A 15,915-nucleotide genomic window follows, 5' to 3' on the forward strand; every position below is an offset into this window, starting at 1 on the left:
AGTAACTCAGTAACTCACTGGATGTATAGTAACTCAGTAACTCACTGGATGTATAGGAACTCAGTAACTCACTGGATGTATAGTAAGTAACTCAGTAACTCACTGGATGTATAGGAACTCAGTAACTCACTGGATGTATAGTACCTCAGTAACTCACTGGATGTATAGGAACTCACTGAATGTATAGTAAGTCTAAATAGCACCAGAATGACAGACACTGTATACATTGAGGTGTATTTTGTCACCAAGTCATTTTATTTCTATATCATCTACTGCTGCACTTTCTATATAACACTGCTGTTATATTAGTATTCAATTCCCCAACCCTCTCTCTCTCTCCCTCTTTTTCCCTCCTCCTTCTCATTCACCTCCACCCTCTCTCTCTCTGTTTCTCTCTGTCTCTCTCTGTCTCTCTCTCTACCTCTCTCCCACTCTGTGTCCCTTCTCTTTCTCTCTCTCTCCCTCTCTTTTCCCTCCCCCTTCTCATTCACCTCCACCCTCTCTCTCTCCCTCTCTTTTCCCTCCCCCTTCTCATTCACCTCCACCCTCTCTCTCTCCCTCTCCTTTTCCCTCCCCCTTCTCATTCACCTCCACCCTCTCTCTCTCTCTCCCTCCCTCTCTTTCACCTGAGGATTTGTAAGTGTTATTCTTGTCATTCACAGATCACAAACAGCCATACATTACCATTATTCTCTGGGTGCCGTTGGCAACAACCAATACAATGATAACAAAAGGTGAGCTCTCTCTTGAGAGAGATCATTGAGATTCCAGATTCCATTTCCTCCTCCAAATTGTTAGTTTCTAGGGTCCCTCACTCTCAACCCATCTCTGAGTTACCCTAGACCAATTATGGCTGTGTGAACAGAATAGAACAGAACAGCACCTGAGTGTTTGCATAATGATGTACTGGGCCTGTTCTGTAGCAGCTGGAATACACAAACACAGGACAGTGTCCCAAATGGCACCCTATTCCCTATGTAGTGCACCTCTTTGGACCAGGGCCCTATTCCCTATGTAGTGCACTACTTTGGACCAGGGCCCTATTCCCCCATAGGGTTCTGGTCAAAAGTAGTGCACTACATAGGGAATAGGGCCCAGGTCCAAAGTAGTGCACTACATAGGGAATAGGGAGCCATTTCAGATGCAGTCATACTGTAGGTTTTAAAAAGAGGAAGTTGTGTGCAACTGGTATTAATTAGGACATTTGATAACGTTTATTATCCCATTGGAGGAAATTCATGTGGTCACATGCTTTAGTAATACATATTTACAGTGGAGGTCACTCCCATCATTCAGAAAACACTGTCAATCATTAAATACATATATTTTGGTATATATTTCATTAGTCCATTGTTGATATAGTCCCCAAAATGTTTTGCAGGTCAGATATTGAATTTTCAAAATTAACAGTGGGACAAAAAAGTATTTAGTCAGCCACCAATTGTGCAAGTTCTCCCACTTAAAAAGATGAGAGAGGCCTGTAATTTTCATCATATGTACACTTCAACTATGACAGACAAAATGAGAAGAAAACAATCCAGAAAATCACATTGTAGGATTTTTAATTTATTTATTTATTTGAATTTATTTGCAAATTATGGTGGAAAATAAGTATTTGGTCAATAACAAAAGTTTATCTCAATACTTTGTTATATACCCTTTGTTGGCAATGACAGAGGTCAAACGTTTTCTGTAAGTCTTCACAAGGTTTTCACACACTGTTGCTGGTATTTTGGCCCATTCCTCCATGCAGATATCCTCTAGAGCAGTGATGTTTTGGGGCTGTTGCTGGGCAACACAGACTTTCAACTCCTTCCAAAGATTTTCTATGGGGTTGAGATCTGGAGACTGGCTAGGCCACTCCAGGACCTTGAAATGCTTCTTACGAAGCCACTCCTTCGTTGCCCGAGCGGTGTGTTTGGGATCATTGTCATGCTGAAAGACCCAGCCACGTTTCATCTTCAATGCCCTTGCTGTTGGAAGGAGGTTTTCACTCGAAATCTCACTAAACATGGCCCCATTCATTGAGTTTTTACCAAAAAGTTATATTTGGTTTCATCTGACCATATGACATTCTCCCAATCTTCATCTGGATCATCCAAATGCTCTCTAGCAAACTTCAGACGGGCCTGGACATGTACTGGCTTAGGCAGGGGGACACGTCTGGCACTGCAGGATTTGAGTCCCTGGCGGCATAGTGTGTTACTGATGGTAGGCTTTGTTACTTTGGTCCCAGCTCTCTGCAGGTCATTCACTAGGTCCCCCCGTGTGGTTCTGGGATTTTTGCTCACCGTTCTTGTGATCATTTTGACCCCACGGGGTGAGATCTTGCGTGGAGCCCCAGATCGAGGGAGATTATCAGTGGTCTTTTATGTCTTCCATTTCCTAATAATTGCTCCCACAGTTGATTTCTTCAAACCAAGCTGCTTATCTATTGCAGATTCAGTCTTCCCAGCCTGGTGCAGGTCTACAATTTTGTTTCTGGTGTCCTTTTGACAGCTCTTTGGTCTTGGTCATAGTGGAGTTTGGAGTGTGACTGTTTGAGGTTGTGGACAGGTGTCTTTTATACTGATAACAAGTTCAAACAGGTGCCATTAATACAGGCAACGAGTGGAGGACAGAGGAGCCTCTTAAAGAAGAAGTTACAGGTCTATGAGAGCCAGAAATCTTGCTTGTTTGTAGGTGACCAAATACTTATTTTCCACCATAATTTTACAAATAAATTCATTAAAAATCCTACAAAAAAAAATTCTGGATTTTTTTTTATTTTATTTTTTTCATTTTGTCTGTCATAGTTAAAGTGTACCTATGATGAAAATTACAGGCCTCTCTCATCGTTTTAAGTGGGAGAACTTGCACAATTGGTGGCGGACGAAATAATTTTTTGCCCCACTGTATAACTTTCAAAATACAGAAATACAGCCGGTATTTTGGTCCATTTATTTTTATCTTGTAGATGTTTTGTTTGTAGTTTCCCACTACATTTTAACTACTTAACCGAACCTATCAAAATGCCTGGAAGGAACGCCCTGTGTTACATTTATCTCTCTTGATTCTATAGATTTGCCGTCGGATCACATCTATGCGTACGCTCTGTCCAAGACTCTGATTAAAGTGTCCTCTCCTGCTACAGTGGGCCTCTACTCATCATGTCAGAACCGCATCAACATGATCCTCAGATATATAGAGGGTAGGTAGACACCACATGATCCTGTCTTATAGAGGGTAGACACCACATGATCCTGTCTTATAGAGGGTAGGTAGACACCACATGATCCTGTCTCATAGAGGGTAGACACCACATGATCCTGTCTTATAGAGGGTAGACACCACATGATCCTGTCTCATAGAGGGTAGGTAGACACCACATGATCCTGTCTTATAGAGGGTAGGTAGACACCACATGATCCTGTCTCATAGAGGGTAGGTAGACACCACATGATCCTGTCTTATAGAGGGTAGGTAGACACCACATGATCCTGTCATATAAAGGGTAGACACAACATGATCCTGTCATATAGAGGGTAGGTAGACACAACATGATCCTGTCTTATAGAGGGTAGACACAACATGATCCTGTCATATAGAGGGTAGGTAGACACCACATGATCCTGTCTTATAGAGGGTAGGTAGACACCACATGATCCTGTCTTATAGAGGGTAGACACAACATGATCCTGTCATATAGAGGGTAGGTAGACACCACATGATCATGTCTCATAGAGGGTAGGTAGACACCACATGATCCTGTCTCATATAGGGTAGGTAGACACAACATGATCCTGTCATATAGAGGGTAGGTAGACACCACATGATCCTGTCTCATAGAGGGTAGGTAGACACCACATGATCCTGTCTTATAGAGGGTAGGTAGACACCACATGATCCTGTCTCATAGAGGGTAGGTAGACACCACATGATCCTGTCTCATAGAGGGTAGGTAGAAAACCACATGATCCTGTCTTATAGAGGGTAGGTAGACACCACATGATCCTGTCTCATAGAGGGTAGGTAGACACCACATGATCCTGTCTCATAGAGGGTAGGTAGACACCACATGATCCTGTCTTATAGAGGGTAGGTAGACACCACATGATCCTGTCTCATAGAGGGTAGGTAGACACCACATGATCCTGTCTTATAGAGGGTAGGTAGACACCACATAATCCTGTCTCATAGAGGGTAGGTAGACACCACATGATCCTGTCTCATAGAGGGTAGGTAGACACCACATGATCCTGTCTCATAGAGGGTAGGTAGACACCACATGATCCTGTCTTATAGAGGGTAGGTAGACACCACATGATCCTGTCATATAGAGGGTAGACACAACATGATCCTGTCATATAGAGGGTAGGTAGACACAACATGATCCTGTCTTATAGAGGGTAGACACAACATGATCCTGTCATATAGAGGGTAGGTAGACACCACATGATCCTGTCTCATAGAGGGTAGGTAGACACCGCATGATCCTGTCTTATAGAGGGTAGGTAGACACCACATGATCCTGTCTTATAGAGGGTAGACACAACATGATCCTGTCATATAGAGGGTAGGTAGACACCACATGATCCTGTCTCATAGAGGGTAGGTAGACACCACATGATCCTGTCTCATAGAGGGTAGGTAGACACCACATGATCCTGTCTCATAGAGGGTAGGTAGACACAACATGATCCTGTCTCATAGAGGGTAGGTAGACACCACATGATCCTTATAGAGGGTAGGTAGATACAACATGATCCTGTCTTATAGAGGGTAGGTAGACACCACATGATCCTGTCTCATACAGGGTAGGTAGACACCACATGATCCTGTCTCATAGAGGGTAGGTAGACACCACATGATCCTTATAGAGGGTAGGTAGATACAACATGATCCTGTCTTATAGAGGGTAGGTAGACACCACATGATCCTGTCTCATACAGGGTAGGTAGACACCACATGATCCTGTCTCATAGAGGATAGGTAGACACAACATGATCCTGTCTCATAGAGGGTAGTTACACACAACATGATCCTGTCTCATAGAGGGTAGTTACACACAACATGATCCTGTCTCATAGAGGGTAGGTAGACACCACATGATCCTGTCTCATAGAGGGTAGTTACACACAACATGATCCTGTCTCATAGAGGGTAGGTAGACACCACATGATCCTGACATATAGAGGGTAGATACAACATGATCCTGTCATATAGAGGGTAGATACAACATGATCCTGTCATATAGAGTGTTGACGATATTCATCTACGCAGGATGCTCAGCGTTAGAAAGTAGCCCTAACACCCAGAGCTAGAATGAATATATCCTTATCTCACTGTTCTCTTTCTCTCTCTCTCTCTGTCTCTCTTGCTCGCTCGCTCCTTGACTAGTCCACATGGAGCAGGAGGCAGAGAGGAGGGAGCAGAGTTACCAGGGCAGGTCCAAGCCTCGTTCCGTCAAAGCCTCCATCACTGGTCTCCTAGCTCTGATCTGCAGGCTGCTGTTCTACCGACCCGTCTGGACCGAGGAGAACCAGCGGCGGAAGAATGTCCGGTTCATCTATGTTCGGTTCTCCGCATGGCACTTCGCCGGGAGTGACCTCCTCTGGGCGGGGCTGGTGATGAGACTGTGCCTGGCACTGCAGGAGAGCTTCGGGAAACTTCAGGTGGGTTACCTAGAGGTTAGAGGTTAACTTCAGGTAGGTAGCCTAGAGGTTAAAGGTTAACTTCAGGTAGGTAGCCTAGAGTTTAGAGGTTAACTTCAGGTAGGTAGCCTAGAGGCTAGAGGTTAACTTCAGGTAGGTAGTCTAGAGGTTAGAGGTTAACTTCAGGTAGGTAACCTAGAGGTTAGAGGTTAACTTCATGTAAGTAACCTAGAGGTTAGAGGTTGACTTCAGGTAGGTAACCTAGAGGTTGACTTCAGGTAGGTAACCTAGAGGTTTGAGGTTAACTTCAGGTCGGTGACCTAGAGGTTAGAGATTGACTTCAGGTAGGTAACCTAGAGGTTAGAGGTTAACTTCATGTAAGTAACCTAGAGGTTAGAGGTTGACTTCAGGTAGGTAACCTAGAGGTTGACTTCAGGTAGGTAACCTAGAGGTTAGAGGTTAACTTCAGGTCGGTGACCTAGAGGTTAGAGATTGACTTCAGGTAGGTGACCTAGAGGTTAGAGGTTCACTTCAGGTAGGTGACCTAGAGGTTGACTTCAGGTAGGTGACCTAGAGGTTAGAGGTTAACTTCAGGTAGGTGACCTAGAGGTTAGAGGTTAACTTCAGGTAGGTGACCTACAGGTTGACTTCAGGTAGGTAACCTAGAGGTTAAAGGTTAACTTCAGGTAGGTAGCCTAGAATTTAGAGGTTAACTTCAGGTAGGTAGCCTAGAGGCTAGAGGTTAACTTCAGGTAGGTAGTCTAGAGGTTAGAGGTTAACTTCATATAAGTAACCTAGAGGTTAGAGGTTGACTTCAGGTAGGTAACCTAGAGGTTGACTTCAGGTAGGTAACCTAGAGGTTAGAGGTTAACTTCAGGTCGGTGACCTAGAGGTTAGAGATTGACTTCAGGTAGGTGACCTAGAGGTTAGAGGTTAACTTCATGTAAGTAACCTAGAGGTTAGAGGTTAACTTCAGGTCGGTGACCTAGAGGTCAGAGATTGACTTCAGGTAGGTAACCTAGAGGTTAGAGGTTAACTTCATGTAAGTAACCTAGAGGTTAGAGGTTGACTTCAGGTAGGTAACCTAGAGGTTGACTTCAGGTAGGTAACCTAGAGGTTAGAGGTTAACTTCAGGTCTGTGACCTAGAGGTTAGAGATTGACTTCAGGTAGGTGACCTAGAGGTTAGAGGTTCACTTCAGGTAGGTGACCTAGAGGTTGACTTCAGGTAGGTGACCTAGAGGTTAGAGGTTAACTTCAGGTAGGTGACCTAGAGGTTAGAGGTTAACTTCAGGTAGGTGACCTACAGGTTGACTTCAGGTAGGTAACCTAGAGGTTGACTTCAGGTAGGTAACCCAGTGGTTAGTGGTTGACTTCAGGTAGGTAACCTAGAGGTTGACTTCAGGTAGGTAACCTAGAGGCTAGAGGTTGACTTCAAGTAGGTGACCTAGAGGTTAGAGGTATACTTCAGGTAGGTGACCTAGAGGTTAGAGGTTCACTTCAGGTAATTAACCTAGAGGTTGACTTCCGGTAGGTAACCTAGAGGTTAGCGGTCTCCCTCATAAAATAGGTCCTTTGACCTCAACAGGACTTCCTGTATAAATAATGGTTAAATCCAATAAGAGGTGAGAGCTTTGTCAGTTCCAAACCCAGTTCTGACTGGAAACATCAAGATAACGGACAAGAAAGTCTTCTTGTTGTTCTTCAGCTGGGTCTGTACCGCGTGGCGCAGCACAACGAGGAGGATGAGGTGAGGAAGAAGGTGATTGAAAACACATCGTCAGAGTGGAGATCTAAGAAGTTCTGCTGTTTCCCTCTCTGGTCCCTGGTCCTGACCGTGCTGCTGGCTGCTCTCACAGTCCTCGTCTTTCTGGTGAGAATCAGAAGGTTGTTAGAGGTTGCTTCCCAAATGACACTCTTTTGCCTTCAATGTGCACTACCTTGGAGTAAAAGTAGTGCACTATGTAGGGAACGGGGTTCCAACCTGGGATAGAACCATAGTAACAAGTCCATTCATGTTCTAGTATCCCATAATATGTTTAGCATAAACGAGGAAGAATTGTAAACAAAGGGACCAGTAAAGCAAGGTGATACAATATGACTACGAGTGAGGGAATCTTTGGTAGCATGAAAAAGTTCACCAATCAGCATTAAGATGGAAAAATAACACATTCATTGTGAATTTCAGCAAACAAGTCAGAGAACACGGAGTAGGACGTTGCCCTGACCTTGTGTTCCTGCACCTATAGGTGAAGTATGGCTTCCCGGAGGTTCCAGACGCACCTGAACTGGACGGACTGGGATCCGGAAACGGAACAGGAGGAGAAGAAGGTCCGAGTGAAGCCCAAAGAGGGACCGGCGTGTTGGAGGGCCTGGCGTTCGCTGTCTTCGGGCTTCCTGCAGCAGCAGCTATACGATTCATCTTCCAGATGGGAAAGAACCTGATCTTCAACCAGGACCTGCACGTCCGTAAGGCGCTGGACAACGAGAGGGTCAGCGGCCAACTGGGGTTCATGAACGAGGTGAGGGAGGATATAATGGCACCCTATTCCCTACAGAGTGCACTACTTTAGATCAATTCACCAACTTTTGACCAATGAATCAGCTCCCTAACCTGCTTTCTCCAACTTTTTATCTTTCTCTCACTCTCTCTATCACCTCTCTCACTCTCTCTATCACCTCTCTCACTCTCTCTATCACCTCTCTCACTCTCTCTATCACCTCTCTCACTCTCTCTATCACCTCTCTCACTCTCTCTATCACCTCTCTCACTTTCTCTATCACCTCTCTCTCACTCTCTCTATCACCTCTCTCACTCTCTCTATCACCTCTCTCACTCTCTCTATCACCTCTCTCACTCTCTCTATCACCTCTCTCACTCTCTCTATCACCTCTCTCACTCTCTCTATCACCTCTCTCTCACTCTCTCTATCACCTCTCTCACTTTCTCTATCACCTCTCTCACTCTCTCTATCACCTCTCTCTCACTCTCTCTATCACCTCTCTCTCACTCTCTCTATCACCTCTCTCTCTTTCTCTATCACCTCTCTCTCACTCTCTCTATCACCTCTCTCTCTCTCTCTATCACCTCTCTCTCACTTTCTCTATCACCTCTCTCTCACTCTCTCTATCACCTCTCTCACTTTCTCTATCACCTCTCTCTCTCTGTTTCTCTGCCTCTGTTTGTCTCTCTCTCTTTCTCTCTCTCTCCCTTCCTCTCCCAGGTGAGGAAGGAGATGTGGCTGTTGTCCAGGTTCATCCTGTTCATGGAGGTGTTTGAGCAGAGGAGGATCCGCGTGGTTCTGGAGATCACTAACCTGGATCGATGTGCTCCTAAGAAGATCGTTGGTGTCCTGGATGCTATCAGTATACTGCTCTCTGATGAGGAGTCCCCCTTTATCTCTCTGCTGGCAGTCAACCCTGAGGTCATGGTTCAACAGGTACATATTGTGTTATCAGTCAACCCTGAGGTCCTTGTTCAACAGGTACATATTATATCAGTCAACCCTGAGGTCCTGGTTCAACAGGTACATATTATATTATCAGTCAACCCTGAGTCAACCCTGAGGTCCTCAGTCAACCCTGAGGTCCCGGTTCAACAGGTACATATTGTGTTATCAGTCAACCCTGAGGTCCTGGTTCAACAGATACACATTATATTATCAGTCAACCCTGAGGTCCTGGTTCAACAGATACACATTATATTATCAGTCAACCCTGAGGTCCTGGTTCAACAGGTACATATTATATTATCAGTCAACCCTGAGGTCCTGGTTCAACAGATACACATTATATTATCAGTCAACCCTGAGGTCCTCAGTCAACCCTGAGGTCCTGGTTCAACAGTTACATATTGTATTATCAGTCAACCCTGAGGTCCTGGTTCAACAGGTACATATTGTGTTATCAGTCAACCCTGAGGTCCTGGTTCAACAGGTACATATTGTATTATCAGTCAACCCTGAGGTCCTCAGTCAACCCTGAGGTCCTGGTTCAACGGGTACATATTGTGTCATCAGTCAACCCTGAAGTCCTGGTTCAACAGGTACATATTGTGTTATCAGTCAACCCTGAGGTCCTGGTTCAACAGGTACATCTTATATTATCAGTCAACCCTGAGGTCCTGGTTCAACAGGTACATATTGTTATATCAGTCAACCCTGAGTCAACCCTGAGGTCCTCAGTCAACCCTGAGGTCCTGGTTCAACAGGTACATATTGTGTTATCAGTCAACCCTGAGTCAACCCTGAGGTCCTCAGTCAACCCTGAGTCAACCCTGAGGTCCTCAGTCAACCCTGAGTCAACCCTGAGGTCCTCAGTCAACCCTGAGGTCCTGGTTCAACAGGTACATATTGTATTATCAGTCAACCCTGAGTCAGCCCTGAGGTCCTCAGTCAACCCTGAGGTCCTGGTTCAACAGGTACATATTGTGTTATCAGTCAACCCTGAGGTCCTCAGTCAACCCTGAGGTCCTGGTTCAACAGGTACATATTGTGTTATCAGTCAACCCTGAGTCAACCCTGAGGTCCTCAGTCAACCCTGAGGTCCTGGTTCAACAGGTACATATTGTGTTATCAGTCAACTCTGAGTCAACCCTATACATTCTATTATATTCTATACATATGAACAACAACTTACAGACAGACGCATACAAACAATGGCCAGACCCGCAGGCTCACACCCCCATCCCGGACCACACCCCCATCCCGGACCACACCCGGATCCCAGACCACACCCCCATCCCTGACCACACCCCCATCCCTGACCCCACCCCCATCCCTGACCACACCCCCACCCTTGACCACACCCCCATCCCAGACCACACACCCATCCCTGACCACACCCCCATCCCTAGTGCCTGCATCATTGTTTGCCACTTGGCCTTAAATTGTGCCAATTTGTTTTCTCGTCACCCATGCTATTTCAATAATAAATCATTAGATGTTTTCATTGTGTTAATGATGGCGGATCATTTCATTTCCACGTTCATTTGAGTCGTTTTTTTCAAGATGAGTGATGAGAAGAGAATGGTCCAGCCCGTTGGGTATCTCCCATGTCTTGAAATATGCAGACAGATTTCTACAGTTTTAATCAACAGCAGCGGTCACAGAATTAAGCCCTGTGGAAGACGCTTTTTAAATTCCCGGGTTGAGTTCAGTACTAAACAGAAATAAGTATATACAGTAGTAGTAATAATAATAATCATAATACAATCTGGGTAACTGTTGGGACCCTCATGATAAGAATAAGTCACACACAGTAAAGTATATCCCCTATAGCAGTGGTTCCCAACTCCAGTCTTCCAGTACCCCAACAGTGGTACCCAACTCCAGTCCTCCCAACAGTGGTCCCAACTCCAGTCCTCCAGTGGTTCCCAACTCCAGTCCTCCCAACAGTGGTTCCCAACTCCAGTCCTCCAGTACCCCAACAGTGGTTCCCAACTCCAGTCCTCCAGTACCCCAACAGTGGTTCCCAACTCCAGTCCTCCAGTCCTCCAGTACCCCAACAGTGGTTCCCAACTCCAGTCTTCCAGTACCCCAACAGTGGTTCCCAACTCCAGTCCTCCAGTACCCCAACAGTGGTTCCCAACTCCAGTCCTCCAGTGGTTCCCAACTCCAGTCCTCCAGTGGTTCCCAACTCCAGTCCTCCAGTGGTTCCCAACTCCAGTCCTCCAGTGGTTCCCAACTCCAGTCCTCCAGTGGTTTCCAACTCCAGTCCTCCAGTACCCCAACAGTGGTTCCCAACTCCAGTCCTCCAGTACCCCAACAGTGGTTCCCAACTCCAGTCCTCCAGTACCCCAACAGTGGTTCCCAACTCCAGTCCTCCAGTACCCCAACAGTGGTTTCCAACTCCAGTCCTCCAGTACCCCAACAGTGGTTCCCAACTCCAGTCCTCCAGTACCCCAACAGTGGTTCCCAACTCCAGTCCTCCAGTGGTTCCAACTCCAGTCTTTCAGTACCCAGTGGTTCCAGTACTCCAGTGGTTCCCTCCAGTCCTCCACGACCCCCAACAGTGGTTGGGAACCACTGTTGGGGGTAGTGGAGGACTAGAGTTGGGAACCACTGTTGGGGTACTGGAGGACTGGAGGACTGGAGTTGGGAACCACTGTTGGGGTACTGGAGGACTGGAGGACTGGAGTTGGGAACCACTGTTGGGGTACTGGAGGACTGGAGTTGGGAACCACTGTTGGGGTACTGGAGGACTGGAGTTGGGAACCACTGGAGGACTGGAGTTGGGAACCACTGTTGCGGTACTAGATTACTGGAGTTGGGAACCACTGTTGGGGTACTGGAGGACTGGAGTTGGGAACCACTGTTTGGGGTACTAGATTACTGGAGTTGGGAACCACTGCTGGGGTACTGGAGGACTGGAGGGAACCACTGTTGGGGTACTGGAGGACTGGAGGACTGGAGGGAACCACTGTTGGGGTACTGGAGGACTGGAGGGAACCACTGTTGGGGTACTGGAGGACTGGAGTTGGGAACCACTGTTGGGGGTACTAGATTACTGGAGTTGGGAACCACTGCTGGGGTACTGGAGGACTGGAGGGAACCACTGTTGGGGTACTGGAGGACTGGAGGACTGGAGGGAACCACTGCTGGGGTACTGGAGGACTGGAGGGAACCACTGTTGGGGTACTGGAGGACTGGAGGACTGGAGGGAACCACTGCTATAAGTCAAGTGTATATCTTCCAGAGCTGCATACAAGAAAAAAAAAAAAAAAGCCTCAGCACTGAAATGTTGACTATTTAAATGATTTACAGTGGAAGAAGGTGAATCAATATAATGAATATTATTTACAGTGGAAAAATGTGAATAGGGCAATAATGCAGTTTGTTTCTCTCCAACAGGTGAACTATGCAGACGGGTGCTTCAGTAAAGAAGACAGAGCCTATGCCTTCTTGAACCGCATCGTGACCCTGGCCTTCACCATACCGCCGCTCTGCCACACCTCCAAGCACAAGGTGTTCTATATGAAATGGATACATTGTATCAAATAACTCAGCGTTTGCTGCCATTCATAATCTGTGTGATGCTTCCAAAATGTGTAAAAAAAAATATATTCTCTCTCTCTCTCTCCGTCTCTCTCCCAAGGTGTTCTACAATATCATTAGCGGCCAATCAGAGATCACGGAAGAAGCCAACGGTCATGGGTCAAAGGGGATCGAGCTGAGAGAGCTGGACCTGGGCAGCCCGAAGTCATCCCTCTCCTGGATCGAGAGCACCCCCCAAACAAAGGAGACGTCAATTATTCTGACGGAGACCAGTACTCCTTTGATAGACAACGACCACATCAAGGAGGCGCACGTGGCGTTTGCGCTGAGTGAGGACGAGGTGGACAAGGCGATAGAATCAGCGCTGGAGAGCATCCTGTCCAGTAACAGAGGGAACCTCCACCACTACATCTCTGATGACACCATGTCCATGAGACGGGTCATCAACTCCATCAGGGTCACCGTGGTGCTCATGGAGGCTCTGAAGACTGAGCTGCCTCCGCCAGAGAACATCGCTGCCTGGGTACTGTAACACTCCTCTTTATGTTGTGGAGAGGGAGGGAGGGAGGGAGGGAGGGAGGGAGAGAGGGAGAGAGGGAGAGAGGGAGAGAGGGAGAGAGGGAGGGAGGGAGAGGGAGGGAGGGAGGGAGGGAGGGAGGGAGGGAGGGAGGGAGTCATACAAATGATAAGATTAGAAAAACGTAAGTCGGTTGGGGCGTCTGATATGTTTGTTGGCCTTTACTGTGGGGATAGAAAACATGGACTGGACTAACAGTTATGTTCACCACATTACAGGTCGTTCTTGCCAACCATTGGCCATGTCGTCTCAGCTGGATCCTACAGTGTCTGGAGGACGAGCAGCAGAGAGCAGAGATTGATGACGCTGTCGGGACGGCGACAGTCGTCGACGAGTCCAAGGCTTTGTGGGAGGTCTGCTAAATGGCATATATTATTATAATTAAATTCCACATTATTATTTTATATATTATTAATGCATTATATACATTATAATAGGTGTTCAGCGACTCGAGGATGGAGCTTCACATGATGAGGGAGGAGATCGAAGACCTGCTGGAGCAGGACGGAGATCCAGAGATGTTTGAGATGTTCCTCAAGGTGTGTGTTCCGTTTACGCTCCTTCGAGACAGATTTGAACCAGCGACCTGTGTTTGTGTGTGCAACACTTCATCTTCATCTTCCAATCGTCCAGGTGCATTTCCAGTTCAGGGTGAGGGACGCGGAGAGGTTCAAGCTGACCACGGTTAACCTGGATCATTCTATCAGGAGGGAGCTGGCACGGATCAGAGGGACCACCGGACTGAAGAATTCTGGGTGGGGGAGGAACCTGGCTCCTCTCAACATCAGGACTGTTATCAACATGACCTCTGAGGACGTCTGCAAAGCGGTAGGGGGTTGGTTGTGTCCCACATGGCACCCTATTCCCTATATAGTGCACTCCATTAGACCAGGGTCCATAGCCACCTTTAGACCTCAGATAAATACAATAAAGATGTTTTTTTTTATTTTATTTAACTAGGCAAGTCTGTTAAGAACAAATTCTTATTTACAATGCCTGTCAATGAGCAGTGCCTTGTTCAGGGGCAGAATTACATATTTTTACCTTGTCAGCTCAGGGATTTGATCTAGCAACCTTTTGGTTACTAGTCCAACGCTCTAACCACTAGGCTACCTTCCTCCTCTACACTCTAACCACTAGGCTACCTGCCACCTCTACACTCTAACCACTAGGCTACCTGCCTCCTCTACACTCTAACCACTAGGCTACCTTCCTCCTCTACACTCTAACCACTAGGCTACCTGCCTCCTCTACACTCTAACCACTAGGCTACCTGCCTCCTCTACACTCTAACCACTAGGCTACCTGCCTCCTCTACACTCTAACCACTAGGCTACCTGCCTCCTCTACACTCTAACCACTAGGCTACCTGCCTCCTCTACACTCTAACCACTAGGCTACCTGCCTCCTCTACACTCTAACCACTAGGCTACCTGCCTCCTCTACACTCTAACCACTAGGCTACCTGCCTCCTCTACACTCTAACCACTAGGCTACCTGCCTCCATCACACTCTAACCACTAGGCTACCTGCCTCCTCTACACTCTAACCACTAGGCTACCTTCCGCCCCTAACATGTTAAACTGAAATGTTCTTTCTATGTTCTGCATCTTTCCAAATTCCCCAAAAGCTGGCGAGGATGAACCTCCCTAAGAAGTACGCAGACATTGTCCGTAGCAATGACCTCACCGGCCAGGCGCTGGTCTTCGGTGATCCCGACGACCTCAAACAGCTGCTCCAGATGACCTTCGGGGAGTGGACGACCTTCAGACTCCACTTCCTGGGTATCGGTGGGAGGGCCCAAAGTGGAGCCAAGGCCAAGGCCACGTCCCTAAACCCCAAACAACTGACCAATCAGCAGTCCAAACAACCTCATTTCGGTCCCCACAGCCACGGGTCAACATTAAATCTGTCTTTTTCTTAATGCCGTGGCGAGATAGAGATGCGTGATAAACGGAATGGTCTGTGTATTGATGTGTAGTGCCCATGAGAACCTACCTATCTATTGTGTAATGACAGTGAACTGCATTCCTCTGCCAGCTCCTGTAGAGCTTTCAGTTGCTCAACCCAGGGTAAAGTTCAAAGGAATGGTAACTGGTTAATAGTTACTTAGATTACATTTTCTATTACATTTAGTTACATTTAACTGGTTAATAGTTACTTAGATTACATTTTAGATTACATTTTTTTCCACCACTAGGTGGCGCTGCCATTGGATACATGTCAAAGGGACTTACTGTCAACCAACAAAATAAAATAACACACAGAACAATTTAAAAAGGAAAAAGTATAACAAAAAGGGTCTCTACTCGTATTACAGAGGGGTAAAAGCTTCGTTCGACACCAAGTTTAACTTTGTAGCACCTACAGATGAAATATGGTCTCAAGAGGAGGAGCCTGGGTAAGGCTGAAATGTCCTAAATATACAGACTTCTTTCAATTATTTATCAATTATGCTTTTTAGATACAAATGTCAATAATATGTCAACAATCCTACCAGTGGAGGCTGCTGAGGGGAGGACGGCTCATAATAATGTCTGGAACGGAGCGAATGGAATGGCATCAAACACCTGGAAACCATGGAAACCATGTGTTTGATGTATTTGATACCATTCCGTGGATTCCGCTCCAGTCAATACCACGAGCCTGTCCTCCCCAATTAAAGTGCCACCAACCTCCTGTGAAATCCATCCCCCATTAAATTGAGTGAAA

The 15,915-nt window shown here is 46.5% G+C and overlaps 1 protein-coding gene and 1 pseudogene across 1 annotated transcript; one reads left to right on the forward strand and one right to left on the reverse strand.

Annotated features, from left to right (window-relative positions):
• The window catches only part of LOC139373916 (zinc finger protein 79-like), a 260,279-nt pseudogene that overhangs the window by 10,962 nt on the left and 233,402 nt on the right, over nucleotides 1-15,915 (reverse strand).
• Nucleotides 671-15,127, forward strand: LOC139372827 (NTPase KAP family P-loop domain-containing protein 1-like). The gene is made up of 12 exons (XM_071112646.1): nucleotides 671-734; nucleotides 3,062-3,190; nucleotides 5,380-5,654; nucleotides 7,340-7,504; nucleotides 7,881-8,153; nucleotides 8,856-9,071; nucleotides 12,483-12,596; nucleotides 12,727-13,149; nucleotides 13,422-13,556; nucleotides 13,641-13,742; nucleotides 13,837-14,031; nucleotides 14,834-15,127. Exons 1-12 carry the CDS (start codon nucleotides 722-724, stop codon nucleotides 15,125-15,127), a joined length of 2,334 nt encoding a protein of 777 aa, XP_070968747.1. The 5' UTR covers nucleotides 671-721.

The sequence above is a fragment of the Oncorhynchus clarkii genome, chromosome 18 (assembly GCF_045791955.1).
Source record: "Oncorhynchus clarkii lewisi isolate Uvic-CL-2024 chromosome 18, UVic_Ocla_1.0, whole genome shotgun sequence".
NCBI classification, from domain to species: Eukaryota; Metazoa; Chordata; class Actinopteri; order Salmoniformes; family Salmonidae; genus Oncorhynchus; species Oncorhynchus clarkii.

Excerpts from the sequence above, each read along its gene's own strand:
- LOC139372827 (XM_071112646.1), top strand. Across the intron at positions 9,072-12,482 it reads CTGAGGTCATGGTTCAACAG|GTGAACTATGCAGACGGGTG; the intron begins GTACATATTGTG and ends TCTCTCCAACAG. Across the intron at positions 13,743-13,836 it reads TGTTTGAGATGTTCCTCAAG|GTGCATTTCCAGTTCAGGGT; the intron begins GTGTGTGTTCCG and ends CCAATCGTCCAG.